At 35.8% G+C, this 21964-nt stretch overlaps 3 protein-coding genes and 1 long non-coding RNA gene across 5 annotated transcripts; 1 reads left to right on the forward strand and 3 right to left on the reverse strand.

Annotated features, from left to right (window-relative positions):
- Nucleotides 1-1393: 1393 nt before the first annotated feature.
- On the forward strand, nt 1394-4513 carry LOC148913506 (uncharacterized). The gene is made up of 3 exons (XM_089030915.1): nt 1394-2735; nt 3040-3171; nt 3503-4513. Exons 1-3 carry the CDS (start codon nt 2718-2720, stop codon nt 4046-4048), a joined length of 696 nt encoding a protein of 231 aa, XP_088887041.1. The 5' UTR covers nt 1394-2717; the 3' UTR covers nt 4049-4513.
- Nucleotides 4514-4610: 97 nt separating this feature from the next.
- Nucleotides 4611-7206, reverse strand: LOC148913507 (uncharacterized). Its single transcript, XR_016119921.1, has 3 exons — nt 7083-7206; nt 5638-5696; nt 4611-4736 (listed from the first exon to the last, which is right to left on the reverse strand). It is a non-coding gene; the product is annotated as an uncharacterized LOC148913507 (long non-coding RNA).
- Nucleotides 7207-9560: 2354 nt separating this feature from the next.
- LOC116296189 (uncharacterized) lies at nt 9561-15332 on the reverse strand. Its single transcript, XM_089030916.1, has 5 exons — nt 15200-15332; nt 14129-14515; nt 13294-13350; nt 11878-11981; nt 9561-11732 (listed from the first exon to the last, which is right to left on the reverse strand). Exons 1-5 carry the CDS (start codon nt 15270-15272, stop codon nt 11544-11546), a joined length of 810 nt encoding a protein of 269 aa, XP_088887042.1. The 5' UTR covers nt 15273-15332; the 3' UTR covers nt 9561-11543.
- Nucleotides 15333-16052: 720 nt separating this feature from the next.
- On the reverse strand, nt 16053-21703 carry LOC148913508 (cell adhesion molecule DSCAM-like). Of its 2 annotated transcripts, XM_089030926.1 has the most exons (8): nt 21542-21702; nt 21087-21452; nt 20581-20853; nt 20054-20335; nt 18811-18966; nt 18642-18663; nt 17615-17783; nt 16053-16544 (listed from the first exon to the last, which is right to left on the reverse strand). In XM_089030926.1, the coding sequence occupies exons 1-8, from the start codon at nt 21600-21602 to the stop codon at nt 16362-16364; spliced, it is 1512 nt and encodes a 503-aa protein (XP_088887052.1). In that variant the 5' UTR covers nt 21603-21702; the 3' UTR covers nt 16053-16361. The 2 variants fall into 2 exon arrangements, with proteins under 2 accessions (XP_088887052.1, XP_088887055.1); XM_089030929.1 differs by lacking the exon at nt 18642-18663 and having other exon boundaries at nt 16395-16544; nt 21542-21703.
- Between the last annotated feature and the right edge of the window lie 261 nt (nt 21704-21964).

Raw genomic sequence — 21964 nt, forward strand, 5'->3', positions numbered from 1 at the left:
GGTAAAATTCGAATTATCCCGTAACAGGATAATGCAGGTAAAACGCAACAAATGGGGGTGATTAATCGGGGTTAGTTTTCCCTGATTTTACCGCACGGGATAATTAGTATATTATGTGCATAATCCCTATGGTAAAACGTAAGAGATTACACAATTTTTCCAGCCCTGGAATACAAATGGAAAATGTGTCGGAAAATGCGAAGTTATCTCCGCGTTTTACACATCGGTAAAATTCGAATTATCCCGTAACAGGATAATGCAGGTAAAACGCAACAAATGGGGGTGATTAATCGGGGTTAGTTTTCCCTGATTTTACCGCACGGCCGGCCCAAGGTGTTTCACGAGCAGAGAGCAAATCCACCTCACGTCGGCCGGACATGAAAAGTTAAATAAATCTTTGTGGATAATTTGCATGAATTATCGCTATTTTTGCAAACTTAAGGGAAAAGAAACCACTTCTTTGAATTACTCGTACATTTCTCGACATTTAACATCGAGAAGGAATCCGAAATTATCAACCTATTTGGTCGAATCTTGGGCATTTTCTTTGATTTCTAGCGCAAGATAATTTATGCCTTGATTTTGCTTTGTGAAAAATTATTATTTAACATCACGAAGTGCTCATTTTACGTGCGTTTTCAAGAGGGAAAATATGGCCGATTATTACTCGCAGTTCTATGTTCAGCCTCCGTCACAGAAAAAAAATATATATATATATATCACCTGCGCTACTGTAATGCAAAACTGGAAAAAAATGTTTTTCATACCTTGTCTAAGCAATGAAAATTGAAGGTGAATATACATATTTTATAAATTCAACTCCCCTTTAGGAAAACCAGGTAAAATTTCATTTGTTGGAAAACCCAGTAAAATTTAAAATAATCCCGGTTCAAGCCAAAACACGGGATAATGTAAAATAGTCCAATAGATAAAATGCCCCAAAATTCGGGTAAAATCTTCAATAATACTTTAGTTTTACGCTACCAGAAAATTCGTGTCAAACTCGGAATTTTACCAGGTGTAAAACTCTGGAAAAATTAGAAAAATCCCAATATTCCCGCTTGGGAAAATTTTTGGGAAAATTTGGGATTATCCAATAGTTTTGACAACACATAAAATCCAAAGTTTTCCGACGTGCGGGAAAATGAGTGTAAAATGCAAGGAATATTTCCTGTTCCGTAAAATTCGGTAAAATTTCAAATAATGCTCAAGTTTTACAAAATGAAAAATTCGGTAAAACGCAGCTTTTTCCCTAGTGAATATTGCTTTGTTTGGTGAGAATTTGAGAAAAACGATTTGAAAACTATATTTTCTTTTTTAGTATATCTCTTCTTAGTTTGGCATTGAAATACTTCCATAATTTTATTTATTTTCGTCTGGAGAAAATTACAAATTTAAGCTATAATCGTTAAATTGCTTGTAAACAAATCATAGGGTCTGAAAATCGCTTACGTTTCATATGTGCTCTTCCTCCAAATTGCTCAAAAACTATCTTGTAGGCTTTATAAGACAATAATCTTCCACAATATAAAGAGAAATCCCTGGGCAAATTATTTTGACTGAGCCGCTGGAGAGCTTTTTGATCAGCTATTTAGCAATCTTTTTGGCTCGTGGTATATTGCGTGACGTGACAAGCTATTTCAGAAATCTCTAAAAATCGACTTCAAGAATAGTGAAATCGATGAAGATTAAGTATTTCTTTCAATTCTAGAATTTTAAGCTATTATTTGGAAAATTTTTGGACTGTTTGTTTACCTCCGAGGTCATGAACCTTGAATTTTGCGTTACATTGTAGTCAACAGAAATGACCAGGGACTTCGCTGCGATTCCTGATCATAAATGGTTACAAAAGATTTTTTAATTTCTAGGCGCGCCATAACACATTTGTGCTTGCAGTCTTTCTTACTTAGTTTTAGCGAGCAAATTAAATATATATCAAAGATTTCGATGCAGGTTTGCTATTATTTGTTTTGGAACAAAATTTCATAAATGGGATTGCTGAGTGGCAGTTTGTACATTTTAATAAGGTGCTATAACTACGCACAAAAATCCCGTGAGAATGTTGTTTTTATCACTATATTGCTGTGAAACACTCAAAATAAATCAGTAGTAAAATGGAAGCGCACTGTTCATTTTACACGCTTGTTGGAGGGTATTGTACCTACGATCGGAAAGACAGGAAGCACTCAACAGAGATAGTTCCTTTGTTAACGTGCACAAAAGATATTTCTTCGCACAAATCACTTTGGAGCTTTCAAGATGTTGACAATGAAGTTGATTTAATTCTTGCCCGTGCATTAATATTTGAACGCTCGGAAAACATCGAGTCAATGAGCATTTGTCCCTTCCATCGCCTCACTCTTGGAATTGGATGGAAAAGAAGTAGTACCAGGTGTAGCGTTCCTCAAATGCTATCTTGTCATGCCGGTAAAGCAAAATTACCAAAGGGGGATCGAGGAATGTCAAAAGTACTCTCTCGCCAAGTAAAAAAACAAAGGGGTATTTTGATTCCAGTTGTTTCAGGTAATATCAAGTAAATCGATAACTTTTCATTCCTGAGAATAAAGACATTTAAATATTAAGATGAAATTATTTATGGTCAAAGGTTGTGCTGATCGTGCAGAGAGAAACTTCAAACCTTTACTGAAGTACAAGAAGATGATGAACACTCGACAAACAAGGAGGAAGCAGAGGAAATCAAAGGTCTGATTGACGGAATGTACAACTTGAGTTTGGTAAGCAGCAACTAGTTTTCTTTATTCCACACCATTCAAAATACTTAGACCGCAATGCTTGATGAGTACACACCGTAGAATATACCACCAACTATATAACGACGTCCTTTCTGGATTCTGATTAGCACGCCTATTTTCAATGGTTTGAGATAGATAAATGTGAGGCCGCTGATTCAAAGAACTTATTAAATGGGATAGGTTTGATGTTATTTTCTTCAGATAGCATTTGTATCCCATATTTCTTTCTTCAGGTCTGCTGACTCACAGTAAGTTTAAGTTAACTTGTGTGTATTTTTATATCAAGGTCGAGAAACTTCAAACCCTTGAAGTACAAGAAGATAAAGAAAACCTCCCAGTAAAGACGTGGAAACCGAGAGAACTTCCCGATTCTGTAGAAATCGAAAGTCTGATAGATGGAATAACCAACTTGAGTTTGGTAAGCGGCAACTAGCCTTCTTATTCCATACCAACGAAAATACCTAGACCGCAATGCCATACAGCCAATTATATAACCAGGCCTTTTATGGCTTCTGATTGACCCGCCTATTTTCAATGGTTAGGGATAAATACTGTATGCGCAAGGCCAAATTTAAAAACTTTGACTATTTCAACTACAAAAATATATCTGAAATTATGCAGCGATACCATTGATGACATTTTCTTCATATGGCCTTCGTAATAGATTACCAAAAAAATATCAGTGGAGCTATCACATAAATTTTCTTCAGGTCTGCCGACTCATGTTGAGCTTACTTTTTTTTATCAAGGATGGTGACAAAAAATCAGCTGATTTCCTGGGAACTAGCACTCCAGCAGCCGAGCGACAATCATGTCTCTTTGAAGCCGATGTGCGTTTGGAAAGTTTGTCCCTGCATTCAGATATTTCAGATGATTCTACCTCGGAAGTGCGCGAGAAAGATAGCTCCAAGTATCACCTTAATAGGTTTTTGAAAAGTAGAGATATCAGCCCCGTGCGATCCTGTTTAGATAAACCGTGGAGTGAAGCTGGAGACCGGACCAAGCGATATTACGTGAGGAAAGCTAGCCAAGCCGTAGCAGCATCTTTAAACACAATAGCACCTAATGATTCTGATGAATTGTGGGATTCCCTAGTTGGTTCAAAGGCAATTCAAAAGCAGATACCGACCTCATCAAACGACGCTGAAAGTGTAGACAACGCCCTACTTGAATGCCTTGTCCAGTGTTATAATGAGGCAGATCAGTGGGATACCCGCAGACAGATACTATCTATCATGGTTGAGAAAATAAGCTACAAGACTCTTTGCATGTGGATCCCGGATCTGAGTCGATAACGCTATCAAATCGCCAAAGAACACTCACTAATTCATGGTAAGGGAGTGCCTGTTCCAAGACCGTGTCATACGAGAATGCGTGTTCCTCAAGAAAAATTGGACCATTTTATTTGCTTCATAACGAGCCAGCATATCATCCAGGATTTGCCCTTTGGCGAGAAGAAGCTCACCCTGTCGTCTAATGAAGTAATCACAGTACCCAATGTTATCAGGTCGATGGTTCCAGAATGCATTGTCAAACAATATCAGCAGTACTGTTCAGAAACCAAATTTAGTCCGCTAAGTCGGACCACTCTCTTTCGAATTTTAGAAGTTTGTACAGCATCGGTTCAAAAGTCCCTACAGGGGCTGGATTATATTACGGCCTCTGGTGCGAAAGGCTTTGATGACTTGATGGAAGCAGTTGAAAAGCTAGGAGATCTGGGCATGGGTATGTAAAGAAATTTTCTTTATATAGACAATGGAAAAATATACCTAATAATCACTGAATGTTTAAGGTTATAATGTACATTCACAGGCTGTTTTGCAATAATTGTACAGAATTCAAAAATCAACAGACGGGTCATTTTTTAGAAAACATATATTGATCTATATATCATTTTAAAAGGTTATATCTATGACAGACTACAATGTTGCACACCTTGGTTTTTCCACTAGACGTACCCCTAGTTTTGCTGTGGTAATTGTTCTATAAAAAAAAAAAAAAAGATAAGCAGATTGCATGTACATCTTGTATTAAGTCTGCACTCGTCCAGATGCACAGATGGCTTAAAAATGTGGTGCGAAAAAAGACAATTTGATTTGAGTATATGACTTTTTATCGTTTTTCTTTAATGCGCAGAAAAGTTAAATAAAGCAATTATTTTATATAAAAATAAAATCAAAAAAATTATTAGTTACTTTTTTCTGTGCAGCATGGCAACTGAAAGGAAGCTCATTGTTTGAAATAACCATGATTGTCACACCATGACCATGTACAATCAATACTGAAAGTATCGTATCAGGGTTTAGGTGCACTTTAAATATTGATGATAAGTTATGAAAAGAACAAGAGTATTTGTTGTTGTTTTTATGATTTTGAAGTTTTAAGACCTCTAAACAAAGTTTTGTAATATATGCACTTCGCTTTTCGACTTCCATTCCCTGATTCATCTCAGTTCTTCTTGCAAAGAATTGGCAACAATCTCTTTCATAGTAAGCTATTTAATAATTCTAAGGGTATATATAGTGACATGGAATTCCAATGGGAACAGGGGGGGATAAACAAATAAGGAGTTCCTTGGCCAGGGGCCTTTAGCCGTTTTGGAATTTCCAAAAGCTAGGGGGTAAGAAAATCGGTGTCGCCCATGGTATAGGTGGATATTTTCTGGAACTACCCAATGAGCAAATTTTCAGTAAAATCTGATACGTTTTGTGACAAACAGAAATACATGTGCTTCAGGAAATATGGGACTAAGCCAGACCTTAGCACACTTAAGCTCTCAAAAATGTCTATTCATTTTTTGAAGCTAGGTGAACAAGTAAATTTTCTTTGGCAGCAGCCTTAAAAAAAATGTGAAATCCCTTAAATGAAAAAAGTTCCTACTTACCACTACTGTTTGTAGTTTCATTAATTTGTTGTCCTGCCATGTTATCCTGCTCTCAGCCTCTAGATATGGAGAAAAAGTTATAATTGTAAACTTACTTCATTTCTAGTTGCCTATTGCTGTGGTTTTCATATCTATGCAGACAGCGAATTTTAAACATCGATGTGCAAAGAAGTGTTTTCAGATATTATTTCAAAAACCCCATTCACAAATATTTGAATGACCAATTCCTAGCCAATGCTAAGATTTAAAGATTATGACCTTCATTTTAGTAGTTTCAAAACAAACTCAAATTTAAATTTCAAATAATAAATGAAATCTTCCAGCCATGATACAAACACATGAAGGAATGCTGAACTGCCCTTCCATGGTAATAGGTTAATAAATTTATACAAGGCAAAAGTGGTATAAGCATTTTGGTAAGCTCATACTTAAGCTGTGCCTTGATTTATTCTCATTCCACATATAGCTGCTAGTGAGATCAAATATGCGGGAAGTAGGGGTGTTATAGCAGCCAGTATTTAATTCCTTGCCTTTCACCAACGCAACCTGAGTTTGAGCCTTGCCTTTCACCAACGCAACCTGAGTTTGAGCCTTGCCTTGCTTGGTTTTGTAGAGAGCAAAGATATTTGTAAGAACTCTCCTGTGCTTTGAGGGCTTATCTCTGGGTCCTCCAGTTTTTGTCCCTCCATAAAAATCAACTTCTAAACTCCAATTCGTGCTTTACCTGTGTTACCCTCCTAACCAGAAAGGTTTGGTTTTACACAGGTAGTTCATTTGCATGTGATTCTGGCTCATGGGCTCAGTGTTATACCAGGACTTCATCCATAAATTCCCTCCAAAGACAATATATGCCGGAATGATAACGTAAAAATAGTATGAATAGCAGATTTAAGTTTATAATGTCTACATCAGTCATGGGAGTTCTTATCATATAGTATTGACACAAAATTCATAAAATGTTGAATGAAAGCTATCAAACTATTGTATTGGTCCACGTTGAGTACTCAGCACTTCGATTCCAATATGAATTAGACCCACTTTCGATTGTAAATATAAGAACTAGAAAATCGTTTCTGATAAGCTTCAATTGAAAAAAAAAATGATGCTGTAGACAAAAGATCGAGATTATAAAGCATAAACACAATAGCAAGACAATCGCAACCCGGGACGATCCTTCCCCTTGTTTAGGAGGCCTACCATATTAAATATAAAATCTAAATACAATCTGAATTTCAGATAATGCTTCAACTAAGTAAACTACTTGGAATTTTAGTTGTTTTTTTCCATAATCTAAAGCGAATATATCGAACAGGCTAGCTTAACCTAGCGAGGATTTCACACCTCCATCTTGATCAGAGTGAAAGGCGTAACGAAAAGGAACATTAACTTAGGTTACGCTCAAGATTATGTCTATAATAATCACAGATAAAGACACAATACATTACCTGGTAATTATTCTTGAGAGTGCTTCGAGGTTTACATTATTTTCAAGAGTTGTGACTAGCCGCCTACTTTAGCGTGGTTAACGTGTCCGTAGTCTTCCAGCCCGGGTCCCCAGGGGAGATGACGATACGAAGACACGATCACCATGCAATATCATTGGTAGATACTACAACGCATCTTATTGGCCAATAGATCAGAAGACATCTCTGCCATGCATCCAGGACACAAACAACACCAGATCATCCCTCAACTTAACCATTGAGAGTTTTAGCAAAGCGAAAGTATTTAACTTGATGGCTTTCTTAGGATTTCAATACCTTTCCATCTGCTTGCTTTTAAACTTCTTCGAAATCGTTCAGCAAGGTAAAAAATGTCTATGCTAGCCCAAACGTGACAAAACTTCAAGTTGCATTTTTTCATGATCAAGCAGTACTTTTTATACATCAAGTTGATTTTCATTACACCAAGACCCTTGTGTTCTATGTCTAGTCATTTGTTTCGCTTGTCTAGTCATTCGTTTTTGATATCAAGCGCAATGTTTAAGTTGACAAAAGCAGCCATCGCAATCAAAAGTCAAAAGGGAACGCTAGAAGCACTCAGGAGAAGATTGATTTCGATCAGCTTGCGATCGATGAACGCGCTTGGTCTGGAAGCTAGTTGCAGGGCGGGAGGAGGGAGGGCGTTGAAACGGGCATGGGCTCTACTCTGCCTATCAACAATGGCGGACCGTTTGTGGAGGAAGTTCGGCTGACAAGAAGATCTTTCAAAGGTAAATTTAGGCTTGTTTATCTTTGTTTTTAGCCAAGAAAACAATTTTATTGGTGTTAGAGAACACCCAAAACATGATAAGAGTCAAATGTAGACTAGCGAATCGATAGCGAAGTTGACATACGTTGAACAAAAATGGAACGAAATGATCGGAAATTGTGACACTTCTCCAGAGAAAAATATACACACACTGTTCTTCAGCACATTCTTTTTCACTTTTGGACCGTTAAAGGTAAAACATCTAACAATCCTCAGGTCAATTTTATAGAAATAGAAGGTGAAATCATATAGAAGGTGTACATACTAATACTAAGCGCTTCGCTAGTCCACATTTGAGATGTCAAAAAACTATAAACTAGGTTTTGGAAAACATTGTAATAAAGCCAAAAATACCCTGCGCCCGCATTTGCTATATAAAATCTAGCGTAAACACCATGAAAAATGGTGTTCCTCCACAAATATAATATGACCAAAAATCTACCGTGCGACCCATGGGCAAATAGTTCATAGGCATTTCAGCCAATCAGAGCGCGCGTTATATCACCCATCTCGCTCGTGCGCGCGCTATTGACGCCATCGGGTTTGAAAATTTAGAGAGAAAAAAGGCGAGCGTCTGTTGAGATCAGCGTGCGCGAGCGTGCAGCCCATGGGGAAATACTTCATTGGTTTTTGGCCAATCAGAGCGGGCGTAATATTCTAGTTATATTATAATGTCTTGTAAATATCAGGTTGCCATGTCGTCAGATTACACTTGTGACGTGTCAATTCAAATATCCCCTTAATTTTTCTCTAAAATTTTGTTAGCACAAATTTTTTTTTCCCAATAAAAGTGGTTCGAGTTTGTGAAACCATATATGAAGCTTCATCGATGTAGATTTTTTATTTACTTCACACAAAGATAAACTATGGCATTGAATGTTAAAAAATATATATTTCCATATATTTGAATGTTCGCATGAATATTGAAATTATGAATAACTCTTCGTAAATTCATTTATTTCGCTGTTATTACAAAATGTGCTTTACAAAACAGGAGTCGTTTAGCAAGCTGTAAATTTAAAGTATTTTAATTAGCAATGACTATAAAATGATGTAATTTTTTAGATTACATGACTGGATAAACCTTTTATATTAGTGGTCGTAGTTAATGCTGCGTCACAGGTTTACTTAAAATTATAAGGAAGATATCCTCGCTTTCCTTGTATTTATATCAAGAGTTTTATTATTAGAGCTTGTATTAGTCAAGTCAGCTCAATACAAATTGAAAACACACTGGCATCGCTCACTGGATCATTAATATAGTGATTACAATAGAAATAAGAACTAAATCCGATAATAGATACATCGTATATGGTTGAGAGTTATTATTATTTTGTAGCGCCACAACATAGAAGTAAAAGTTACGTATACATAATTTCCTGCAGTATACAAACTCGTGTTCCAGAATTCATTTCTTACCTATTTTTGTGGTGAAAAGTTGGAAAAGGAGCAACCAAAACGTGTGTGTCGACGAGGACAACATAGGACGAAAAAAAAAACCACACACGCACACAAAACAAAAATAAATTTCCAAAATTATTTTAAAAAATTAAATGTATTCTTTAAATCCCCCCCCCCCCTCCCCTCTCGCTTTATTTTTAGCAGCCACGTATGTAAAAACAGGTACCACAATATAGCAACCAGAACTTAATAGACAAAAGAATGACAGCATGTGGAGGGCTTTGTAAAATCTATTTTGCTTAACCGTTTGGATGCACTTAGAGGAGGATAAATCATTTTTTACACTAAGGGAAATGGCTTGCACAGATAGAAGGACGTTCCATCTATGATCACAGGAATTATTTACTCTTATTTACTCACAAAAACGTAAGCTTGCTTCTTTCTTGCTCTACAATTCCTAGCGTGTTTACATCACTGTACCGACCTACCGACCTACCGACCTACCGACCTACCGACCTACCGACCTACCGACCTACCGACCTACCGACCTACCGACCTACCGACCTACCGACCTACCGACCTACCTACCGAAAAACGAGGGCTCTGGCATAACGCATGACGCATGCGCATTTTCCCGGAAGAGAACTATAATCAAGTAAAATCATGATTTCAGACAGAGTTCTGTGTTTATTTCCGATCAAAATAAAAATTACAAATAAGTCTTTCAACGTATGCGCTTTTATACCGGGAGTCCAATATATCCTGGTCTCAAAAAATGGATTATACCGGAGCCAAAGGAGGATGTTTACCTAGCATGCTTTGCGCGCCTCCACCAACTATATTATCACACTGAAAAGTCACGTGATCTACTCATTTTCGCTTTGATGACAATGCAGAAACATCGACTATGGACTCGACTATGGAGATTATAGAGGGAAATCGTGAGCCCTTTTTCACTTCGGATCATCTCTTTCTCTACTGTATTGTCAAAAAGGATCAATTAGACTGAATTTGCTGGTATTACGTGTTTTAAATTTGTGACAGTTATCAGCCATCTTTCCAGGCATTTTCTATGAAGAAAGAAGACTTGCATCGTTTTGAACCAAAGACAGTCTCGATTTTCCGGAAGAAAATCGCTAGTGAATAAAGTTTTATCTAGCAGCTGTTGTTCGAGGTAATATACAAAAGCCATGTATAAAGTTTGTTGTTGTTTATCTACCCTTGAGAAAAATATACAATCTACTTTCTTCGATTGAGTATTTTCTTCGAATGTCTTGCCTTTGTATTAATTTGAACTTTTAAGCTTTTTGTAAATTTGAGTTCTTAAAAAAAATTACACTATCTGCCCTGTGAAATGATAGGTTTGGCTTTCTTGAGTTGAATAAAATTAGTTTCTAGTGGTTTGACTATTTATTCGTTTATAGTTTGTTAGATTAAGGAAATTCTTGAATTGTTTGTCGGGCTTGTGACGCGTGCTGTGAATAAAAGTAAGCTTACTCTTTTTCCTCTTTAATAAAACTACCTTCGATTGATAAAATAAAAAATTAAAACATTTTACATTGTCGTTGTTATTATATGAAGTATACGTTTGAATTTTAAAATCAAGATTATCAGATTTGTCTGAAGATACTCAAAAATACAATTTTTGGTAATCTAGCAGGTCACATCAAATCAAGGACGTAAGACAAGACGAAGCGAAACAAAAGGCGAATTTTAGTGGAAATTGTAATGGCTCAAACGAAATGGTATCTCACTCAAACGTGGAGACTTAAGGAGACTTAAGGGATATAGCATAGTATGAAGGCTATACTTTGTGTAGGTGTGTCCTTTTTTAAATTTTCTTCGTTTAATTTCGACTTATTCCCACATAATTCAAAGCCTACAAACACTTCGCTTGTCAAAACAATTTTTATCTTTTTCTATCCATTCATTGATACGGCATATTTTGATTTTTCCTGTGGCAAAAATTACAAAAATACCGAACAAGGTCCCAGTTAAATGTCCAGACTTTCTATTGTTTGTCAGTATGGATGCAGAAAATATTTAATAAGCAAACGGCTGCTGTTTTTGTTTGGCGAAATAATCTAGGAAAATCGTCGTCGAGAGGAAATTTTTCAAACAAACGCTAAAGACAGATGCATAATGAGTACGGCGCGCAAAGCATGCTAGTGAAACATCCTCCTTTGCCGGAGCCCTCGTTCTTCGTCGCTGGTCAGAAGAAGCGCAGGCTCTGGGTACGAGATTGTCCAATGTCATTAGCACGCCTTTATATGCGCAAGATCAGGCTCCTTTTTCTTTACGAGCAGTATTTCTTCATTGTTGTTATCGTTATTATCGTTATTTTTATCATCTCTGATATCGTTATTTTCAGCTCTTAGCAATTTCGTAGTAGGATCTTTCTTTATGCTTTTCGCGTGTTGTTTTTCTTGCTTGGACTTGTTTCTCTACAAATATAATTAACAGGCCATGCTTTTATTTTAAAAAAAAGCGATTATTAATGAAATTAAGTATGGGGGTATAAATAAGATGGAAAATGAAGCTGAGAATGGGAATGAATTCTTTTTCTCACAAACAGTAAAAATATCTTACCTTTTTAAGATAACAACCACCAGTGAAAATAAAAACTATGATTAATGTGATTGACAAGGAAACCAAAATATATTTCATATTGACTGCCATGTTTTGAACTGGAGCTGAAATCATAAAATGAATTTAATAGGTAAAAGTGATTTCAGTAACAACAAAAAAGCCACTGAAAATAGCAGCAAAAGCTACTAAAACACAAAAGATGGAAAGACTAAACACAAGGGCAGGAACAACAAACAAGAAGACTAGTAAGAGACAGACTGTCAAAACACTAGAAGACAAGCAGACAGACCAAGGCAAACAAAGATAATGACAGGATGAATCGAGTTCCTTTTTGAAATTACCTGAATACAAACACTATAATTGTTTAACATAAATACCACTAAATACTGCTACATTATACTAATCCTATTGTTTTCTATTGTTTAATTAGCACTATTTACTACTAAGTAGTCCAAAGTGTTTCAAACGTTTAGTCTTTGTACCCTTGTGTGTGGCTTCTCTTTGGTGTAAATATTGCTTGAAGGTCTGCAACTATACTTACGAGTAGATGTGTTTCCAAAATGTGTTTGCCATGACAGTTTACAATACATATTAATTAAAATCTTAAATATATTTTAGATTATTTGTTATTAAGGGGACTAGTAATAAATAGATAAGTATTTTATAGAAATGGCGAAGAAATCTCAAGAAGCCATTAGGCTTATAGGCAGAGTGGGATTTTTCCATGTTGAAGTTACATTCATACAGACAAAATATTGGCATTGCAAATTTCAGATTCTTTATATCTATACACACTCTATGGTGATTTTTATGATCCCCCACGCACTAACAAGAACACAATTGTAGTTTAGGGACTAGTTTCGTCCGTTTATTAGGACTTTTTCAAAATAACTGAACCTAACTGAATAATTTCAGATTAATTGAGTTTTATCTGATTATGAAGGATAGCTCGGTATGAAAATTTCTGTAAAATAGAAAATTGTTTGAGAAATTGTTCGAATGGCATGGGAATCATGGAATATGAGAACTTATTGCTGAAATTATAACCAAACATGCATAGCAGGAAGAGATATATTTTCAGTTCGGAATGGGGGAGGGGGTATAAAATATGTTAACAAGCATGGAAGGAAAAAATTTATTACAATGACATAGAAAAAAAACTAGATGAAATACATAACTGAGCATATATTTTTATTTAACAAGTTTCCTGTTCCCAGTACATCATTCTACAGACCAATGTATAGAACAAAAGAAAGCAGAAGGAAAACAAGATATTTGATTTCTGGTATTTGAGATGGAAAGTTAAGAGATGGGAAGGACCCTTCATTTAAATAGAGTCTCCAAGCAGGTACTGCTGACACTGATATTTAGTGTTTACATTTTGAAAGACCTTTACTGAGTTTAGCCACGACTTACCTTCTGTTTCATTAAGCGGCCTCCATCCCTTGGTGGTTAAAAATGGCACTGTTGACGCTAGGTAATTAATTTTGTAAACATAACATATTAGAAATCAATTGGAAGAACTATACTCCCTAAGCAATCTCCATGGTTAGAGTGGACATGAAAACCCTCTAAACTGTCATAGGTGTTATGAAAAAAAAATTTTGACAATGAGTTGTAATACTCTAGTGTCGAATTAATCTTCTGTTGCTCAGAGGGCTATACACTCAACTTTGTGTAGAATAATTATGTTTCACTGAAAGTAAGTGGAGTTTGTAAGGAAGTAATAAATTGTGCGTTCGTAAGGAGTTTGTAAGGATTGTGCTATTTCCCTACTTTACCTCTGGTATTTTTAAATACTTTTACACTAAAATGAACAATAAAAACATCAAACAAAAATATTGGAAACTTTTGAGTGCTAATGAAGGATGAATATTCTGAGATGAAATATTTTGGAATTCTCTTAAAATAACCCCCTTCCCCCTAAACAATGTTGGGGGAGGGGGCAATATTTAATGACGAAAATTGTAATTTTTAATTATATGATAAAAATCCTCAATCCTTTTCGTTCATGTTAGCATATCCTGAGTACACCAAGCGGGAAGTGAAGGCGCATTCAAGAACCAACACCTGGAGCGTACAACTCAGTATCTTCCTTAGGAGTTATGAACTGCTGGTGTCTTTTTGTAATTCCTAACAACAGCCCCCTACCCCCTCCCCATCCCCCCTTTTTTAATCTCTTTAACATAACCCATTATGCAATATTTACAGGCACAGATGTAAGGGGAAAAAACGCACAGATAATATTTACCTTTTTGGCGTTGGAAATCATTTGTTTGTCGTACGTTTAGTGTGACAGTATATGACCTAACCGTATCAACATCAATAGTTATTCTCGCAAGATATTCATTGGTATCATTGAGTTGCAAGTTCTTAATGATAAACCAGGCACGCCCAGCTACTAGATTTCCAACAAAGTCCACCCTCCAAGCATACGCCTTGCTAATATTTGGATTGTAGTGTACTTTTCCAGTCAACGTGTTCACGTTGATGAATTGAGGATCTGCCATGCCCTGTTTGCTCAAACCAAAAACAGCAGACTTTATTGACCTGTCGTTAGTCGAGTTCCACATGAGTGTTACATTATCTCCAACGAAACCTTCAACACTAGGTAGCCAAAGTATGTTGTCCACTTGATCTAGTTGGAGTAAATAATACTTACGTCAGTCAGTTAGTCAGTCAGTCAGTCAGTCAGTCATTCAGTCAGCCAGTCAGCCATTCAGCCAGTCAGTCAGTCAGCCAGTCAGCCAGTCAGCCAGTCAGCCAGTCAGTCATTCAGCCAGTCAGTCAGTTAGTCAGTCAGTCAGTCAGTCAGTCAGTCAGTCAGTCAGTCAGTCAGTCAGTCAGTCAGTCAGTCATTTATCTGAAGCGCTGAAAACTGTTTAAAACATTCATAAGTATAGAAAGGTATAGAAATGTATGAAATGGACCGAAAACATTTATAACACTTTCCATAATCGATTCAAAGACAAGGTTAAGTAAGCAGTAGACGAAATTCAATTCTCTTCCATAATAAATGAGGTCAAAGTAGCTGAAGACAATGATGGCAGTATCACATTTAAGTCTGGAAGAAAATGTTTGTCTTTATAGATATCGATAAATCATCTGCAATCCAATTTTCTGAATTATTGAAAAGCACCCACAATGGAACGTAAATGAGACATTGAACTGATTTATGAACGTCCGTGGCCAGTCAATTAGGACGAATACTCAACAATTTACTTTTACTAGCGGGTGGCTATATTATACCTAATTGTTATCGCATTCATATGATCTACTTTTAGAATTTTGGCTCCAACACATTTACCAACCATCTTCCTACCTGAAATACACATTGTAGTGAAAAATACTGTATAATAGATGGTAAACCTACACATCTTGTATACGAGTACCATTTTGTTTCAAATGCTTAAAATTTGCTGCAGTTCAAGACATGTTTAGGAGGGTTAAAGCAGGAGCCCAACGTGTTACAGCATGTGTAACTCACAAGTCACGCGATACATATTGGGAGTCACGAGTAACGGGCAATCAACTAAAATAAATCTATCTAAAATATATCTAAAATTTCGATGAAATAATAAATTGACGTATGGGACAATGATAAAGGTTAATTAATCATACCTTATAATAGCTGATTTGACTTCTGGTGTTAATATAATAATATATAGTGATCTTGATATGGAATTTTGCATTTTGGATAACTCCATGCATTGGTGATCTCACAGCCTCTCACTCTAAATCCATCAAGGCATAAACTTGTGTCGAATGTATTCGTGGATATACTCCGAATGTGCACTCGATGTTGTGAACTCAAGCACAATAAATGATTGTAACCGTATGGACGAACGTGTGGATCGACTACAATACTTAACTACTACAGCTTGTAGCTGAAGACCTAGATTTCATGGTGAACTTTGAATGACGGAATGTGGCCAATGTACGTGAAGTGCAATTGATAATTAATAATTATAACTTGCTGCTGCAACGCAAACGCTGGTTTCATAGTGAAATATCCGTGAGTTGACGTGAGTTGATGGAGTGAATATTACTTCTAAAACTGAAGTTCAGAAGCGGACGTTATTATGAAATATAGTTTGCAAAATTAGAAAGGAAAAAAGTGTATTTCAGAATTTCATTTGTGTTTGTAATATATAATTTATAAAAATTTTAATATAACCAAATAATAATACAAAAATTATTCATATTTTGAAATTTAAACTGAATTGAATTACTCTAAAACATGAGCACAGTTTTAACTTTCCCGGTAATTTTCTGGTAGCATAAAAAAATAACTTGGTATTATCTATACTTTAGGCAATTAATATAAAACATAATCGGTTTTAGTTACAGTTACAGTACAGTCACAGTTAGAGTTACAGCTACAGCTACAGTAGTTACAGCTACAGTAGTTGTAGTAGCAGCAGTTAATTGTAACAGATTCGAAATCAAAGGGGTTTCCATAGTATTCACCCATGAACTGGGATTCAATCAACATTGCAGTAAATAGTTTCGTAAGCTTCCTCAGTATGACATGTACTTGCACAGTGGTTGATATCTGCATACTGAGTCTTGTGATGTATCGGTGGAAGATGATTTTGCACCAAATTTGAAGCATCTTCCTTTACTTTGAGCTCATCAAGTTCGGCATATACTATCTCTCCTGGGCGCTGATTAAAAAAATGTATAATATGAGTATAAAAGAATATAACAAAACTAAACTTTAAGTAAACAAATTGATGCATGTCAGCGTGGATGGCGGTGTTGGTGGATTGGGGGTGGTTCAGTGTATAGATACATGTCCTAAGTAGTAGTAAAACTTTATTTAGACACGATAATCTATTCATAACACATGCTCTTCCAGAGAGTCGTGTTTATATACAATATTTAAAACTATAGAGATAAAATTACAAAGTTCTAAAACAAATCTTAATTTATCCTAATGATTAGTTGGAACAGTTTTACTTGATAATGAGTTCTTAAAATGCCTACACCACCTAACTCAATATTTTCAGTATCGATTCCACATAAAGTGAGTATTTGAATGGTAAAGAAATTTCATATGATTCGAGGGATACATCTTGAAGATATCAAAGTTTATATTTCCAATATGCAAAAAAGTGCGATGTCATTCTAGGCAACATTAAATACAAACCTTTTTCTGGGGCAGCAAAATATCCTGTATATAACACCATTGTCTTACTCATGCTTTATAGAAAACCACTAGCATTTTTTTTTTTCTCTCACAGTAATCAGTGTTGCAATTTAAAAACGATGAGAACCAAACTCAAATTCCTATAATGAAATCACACTCATTAACATATTAGAAGTATAAACCTTGATTATATCTTCAAGATGCATCACTCAAATCATATGAAAATCTTTACCATTCAACTATCCACTTCATGTAGAATCAATACTGAAAATATTAAGTGAGGTGGTATAGGCACTTTAAACAATTGCAAGCTTGATCTATCTCTAATAATTATTGGTAGATTATTCCAGAGAACAGCCCCTCTATAACTGTAACTACTTTTTCCAGCTTCATTATTTGGCCTTGGTACAGGAATATTGTACTGAATTCCTTAGATTATGAGGATGAATAGAAGTTATGTTTTCAAACATTTTAATCAAGTAATTTGGTGTCCCTCAATTAATTGTTTTGTAGATTAAGACTGCTAGTTGATTCAATTTTCTTGTTTCAAGATTGTCTCAGTTTAATTCTTGCAGTATAACTTACCCTTTTCTTGCTTTTATCAACCTGTGCATAAACGAGCATAGCTTGTGGTTGCTGGTTGTCTTTCTTCTTCGATACGTCACTCTCTGCGTTAATTGACATATCTGGTTTGCATGCGTCAGTTGGTTTGGACGAGGATACATCATCGGGAAAACGTTTTTTGAGCTTAATTCTGATTAGATAAAAAAACACAATATATGGCTTTGTAATTTTATTTTTCCAAACGATGGCTAAGTTTGTCTTAAAATTGTTGTTCATTACCCTAAACTCTTTATGAAATTAGTGTCCAGTCTTCAAATCTTACTATTATCTTACTTTTTGTATTCTTTCTATTTTGTACTCCGTAAATCATTGTAAAATATAATTATCATTGTGATCTCCCTAGATGAGCCGTTATGGCTTTTGGAGCTAAAAATGAGAAAAAATATATATGCTTAAAACACTCATTAATAATTCATAAGCTTATGCTCCAATTGGAGCCACCATACACGTCACGTGCATGAACCTTTATACCCGATAAAGTCCTCTTCATTAGTATTCAAGTGATTTTATATAAAGACACATTTGATCTTTATATAAAGACCACTCGAATACTATGAGGATGACTTCATCAGGGATGAATTATGCATCCAAATTTAGATGAAGACATAGAGCTTCATCAAGGTCATAATCAACCCTTATGATCTTTGACTAACGTGCCTGTCTTTGCCTTGGCACGCAATATCCAACGTGTGGGAGCTTCTATTGAATCTGGTTGCGCATGCCCATGACGTCAAATCTCTATCGAAGTATAAAAATCCATGTTCGTGACGTGTATGGTGGCTCCAGTTGAACCAAAATCTTATAAATTGTTCATGAGTGTTTTAAGTAGTTCAAAAAACTCGTAGATCGTGTTTTATCAGGTATAAAAGCACTCGGCTACGCCTCAACTCGTTTTTTAAACACTACTTAAATTAAAAATAAATAAATTATAAATGAATATATAAATAAAAGTCTTCATATCCATGGCAATTCGTTAGAGAACACTAACCTTACTTTTCGTGGCTCCTTACCTGAAAAAAGACAAGGAAGATAATTTTTAACTGATTTTAATATATAAATATATAATGCTACAATACATACAATACGCACGAAATAATTTTAGTCGTATCTGACAAAGGGAACGAAGAATGGGTGATCATTCTAATTGTAAAACCTACCTTTTTTTACCCATATTTTCTTTATAAACACTACCAGTATAGCCGTAGATATGAGTCCAATCCAAATAATCACACCAATGATCCCGGCATATATACTGGCTACTGGAACTCTAACTATATCATCCGTTTCTTTATTTAAGATCATTTCTTTTACAGCTGAAACGCAAAATTTAAACATTGGATGTCGAATATAAATACAAAGAGTGCACGATTGCTTGGCTCGCAGTCAAGAAAAACATGATTTTTGACACGATCACCAAATATAAATATGGCGACCAAATTGAATGTCTATTATTCTGGACTGACTAGTCTTTCTTACATGTAAAGCCCTTTTATATTTCCAAGTGAACATGAGACTAGTCATTCCATAAAAAAAGTGATTCAAATGAACTGGTCTCCATATTTCGATTTGCATGTATCGAAATAGTATATATATGTTATTTACCGGCAAAGAGGTCCGGATAGGGAAAAACTGTGCCGAAAACGGACCGAAGCTGTTAGGCCGAGGTCCGTTATGAAGACCGAGGGCACAGTTTTTCCCTATCCGGACCGACTATAGGACGGTAAATGACTTATTTATTTTTTTCCCGTATTATTATTTATTTTTGTTTTTTTACTTGTTTTTGAAATCGTTTTGTTTCGTTGTTTAGTGGCAAAGCATACCGGACCGCGAGCGCGGGCAGATACTGACAAAATGCCGCCAGCTCAAACAGCCAATCAGAACGCACGATTCTTTAGGATACCGGACTAGAAAAAAATAAAAATAAAAATAAAACTTTTTGAAGGAAGTGTTGTTCGAGCTGAACACCAAGTGCAAGAATCAAAGAGTTGAGTGCCGAGTATAGTTAGTGATAACATCATGCTTATTTGTAGGGGCGGCCGTATCTCTTGAATTTGTGGAAAAACCAATTCGTGGCAAAACCCGATCGTTTAAATTTATCCAACGACAACAACGATAATAACCCGAATCGTATTTTAAGAATGGTTACCAATGCGCGAACTATTTTTTTTTTCTCAGATTTCTCACCTTCTTTTGTTTAATCAAGAGCAAAAGAAGGTTTACTAACAAAAGAAAGAGAGAAATTTGACATAAAATCGCATGCGTACTGAAAACGATGCTTAAACTACGTTTTGGCTTATGTCAACTGTGACTAATAATGGCCGCGATGTCGCAATGCCAGGGATTTCGATATATCTGATATTTATAAAGTTATGTTTTTTACTTTCATTTATATGAATGTACCTTTCATCTTTGGTTCTTTAGTTGTAAACTCAGTGCATACTGCCTTCCCATACCCAACTGCATTTCGTGCATACACCTTCACATCATATGTTGTATTCTCATTAAGATCATTGTTTACGCAATACGTAGTTTCGGTGATAACCTCTCTCGGTGGAATTGTGTTGATTTGGACTTTATACTCTATGACTGGGCTCCCTCCATCATCAACGGGACTGTGCCACTTGATCACTGCAGAAGTTGCTTTGATGTCAGAAACGAAGACATTCCCTGGTTCTACAGGGTCTATTGAAGAAAAAAGTAGCGATGATAAACGAAGATGAATAATAGCAGAAAGAGTAGTTATCATAATAGGTTGATGGCAGTGTCAGCTGTGATGGTCAGCGTCGATCGGAGGGCCCGTCTGTCATTCAGTCGACTTTATTATATGATGTTTTTGTCACTACCCTTTGTTTTCTGAAGGATAGTTACATCTCAGTAATTTTAATACAATATTATGCAAAGTCATCAATAAAAATGAAATTATTTACATTTTACTGAGATTTCGGTCCTCGTTGTAACTGGATCCTCGTTTGGATTATTCGTAGCCTGACACTCATACGTCCCACGTTGGTGTCTCGTGATGTTGGTGAATCCGAGAAATGCTTTACCAACTCCTTCACTGATTAATTTTGGGTTCTTTATAATTCGTACCCACGTTATATTGGGCATAGGATCTGCAGCTGCTGAACATCGGATGCACAGACTTGATCCCTCATTGATAGGCGTAGATAAATTGACAGGAGTAGTAAAGCGAGGACGTTCTGGATGCAACAAATTAATTAATCATTAGTTGGGAGCTATTAAAAGTATTAGTTTGGTATTAACGGTGTCCAAGTGAATATATTAATCATAAAACATTCAAGTACACTTAAAGTATATGCTATTTGGTATGGAATGCAGTCAATTAGTGTACCGATATAGGTCATAATGGTTTGTCACCTATTTGTTTCTAGCGTTTAACGTTTTGGGGTAAACCAAAGAATGTGTACCTTACCCGTAACAACCAGTTGTACTTTACTACTTATTGGTGATCCCGCTAATAACAGCAGACTACATTCATATAGCCGTTCATCAGCTTTGGTGACATTAGAGATGACAAGAGTAGCAGTGGACTCTTTACTGACTCGACCACGCAGTTTTGGGGGGCATTGTTTGTTTATACTGAACTTCCATCCATTGTAACCATCCTCGACGCCTATGGCTATTCTAAATCCACTTGTATTATACAGAGCCCACTCTGGCGAATATGGATCAAACAGTGCAGTTCTATTTCTGACATTGTAATCCCACACAAGTCTCGCTGTACTTCCAACGGACACGTAGAGCACACTTGGAGGTTCTCGAGTGAACCATTGAATACCTATTGAATATCATTTATTCATATCATCCGCATGAAACAAATAAAATTAGCCAAATTAAATAATTTAAACTTTAATTGCGTAGGATTACCTTTTGAAAGAGTTACCAATGAAATCAGCAATGCAATCGTTTCAGTGTAAAAATACTTCATACTTTATTGCCAATGGTACTTCAAAGTTACGGTTTCAAAAGGCAAAGGCCTTTAGTAACGGTTAGTAACGACGTTTTCATAAAGAACGCTTATATGCTTTTTATAATTTCTTAGTCAATACCAGAAAGGAAAACCAAACATGGAAGTGTCAAAATTAAAAAAAAAACCAAGGTAGAAAGTGAGAAAAATAAAAATCGGCATGTACTTTCGAATCTAACCACCGAGTTGTTTCCGGCCTAATCAGAAATAGCCGAAAATGTTTTATCTGTCAATTTATAATATAAATGGGATATTTATACATATTACTAAGTTGATGGTATGTATTCAGAAAATATAATGCCTTCTATTGTGTGATTCATTGT

This window comes from Actinia tenebrosa, unplaced genomic scaffold (genome assembly GCF_029948245.1).
Source record: "Actinia tenebrosa isolate PJP-AT-01 unplaced genomic scaffold, QUT_ActTen_1.0 PGA_scaffold0__85_contigs__length_37466705, whole genome shotgun sequence".
Lineage (NCBI taxonomy): Eukaryota > Metazoa > Cnidaria > Anthozoa > Actiniaria > Actiniidae > Actinia > Actinia tenebrosa.

Bases quoted from the DNA above. Each gene is read 5' to 3' on its own strand.
- LOC148913508 (XM_089030926.1), bottom strand. From the start codon at position 21,602: ATGAAGTATTTTTACACTGAAACGATTGCATTGCTGATTTCATTGGTA. The intron at 21,453-21,541 runs GTAATCCTACGC...GATATTCAATAG, and splicing joins ATTGGTAACTCTTTCAAAAG to GTATTCAATGGTTCACTCGA. The intron at 20,336-20,580 runs GTAAATAATTTC...TTTCTTCAATAG, and splicing joins GACCGAAATCTCAGTAAAAT to ACCCTGTAGAACCAGGGAAT.
- LOC148913506 (XM_089030915.1), top strand. The intron at 3,172-3,502 runs GTAAGCGGCAAC...TTTTTTATCAAG, and splicing joins GAATAACCAACTTGAGTTTG to GATGGTGACAAAAAATCAGC.
- LOC116296189 (XM_089030916.1), bottom strand. From the start codon at position 15,272: ATGGTACTCGTATACAAGATGTGTAGGTTTACCATCTATTATACAGTA. The intron at 14,516-15,199 runs GTAGGAAGATGG...TACTCCAACTAG, and splicing joins CACTACAATGTGTATTTCAG to ATCAAGTGGACAACATACTT. The intron at 13,351-14,128 runs GTAAATATTATC...TTAATTACCTAG, and splicing joins TGATTTCCAACGCCAAAAAG to CGTCAACAGTGCCATTTTTA.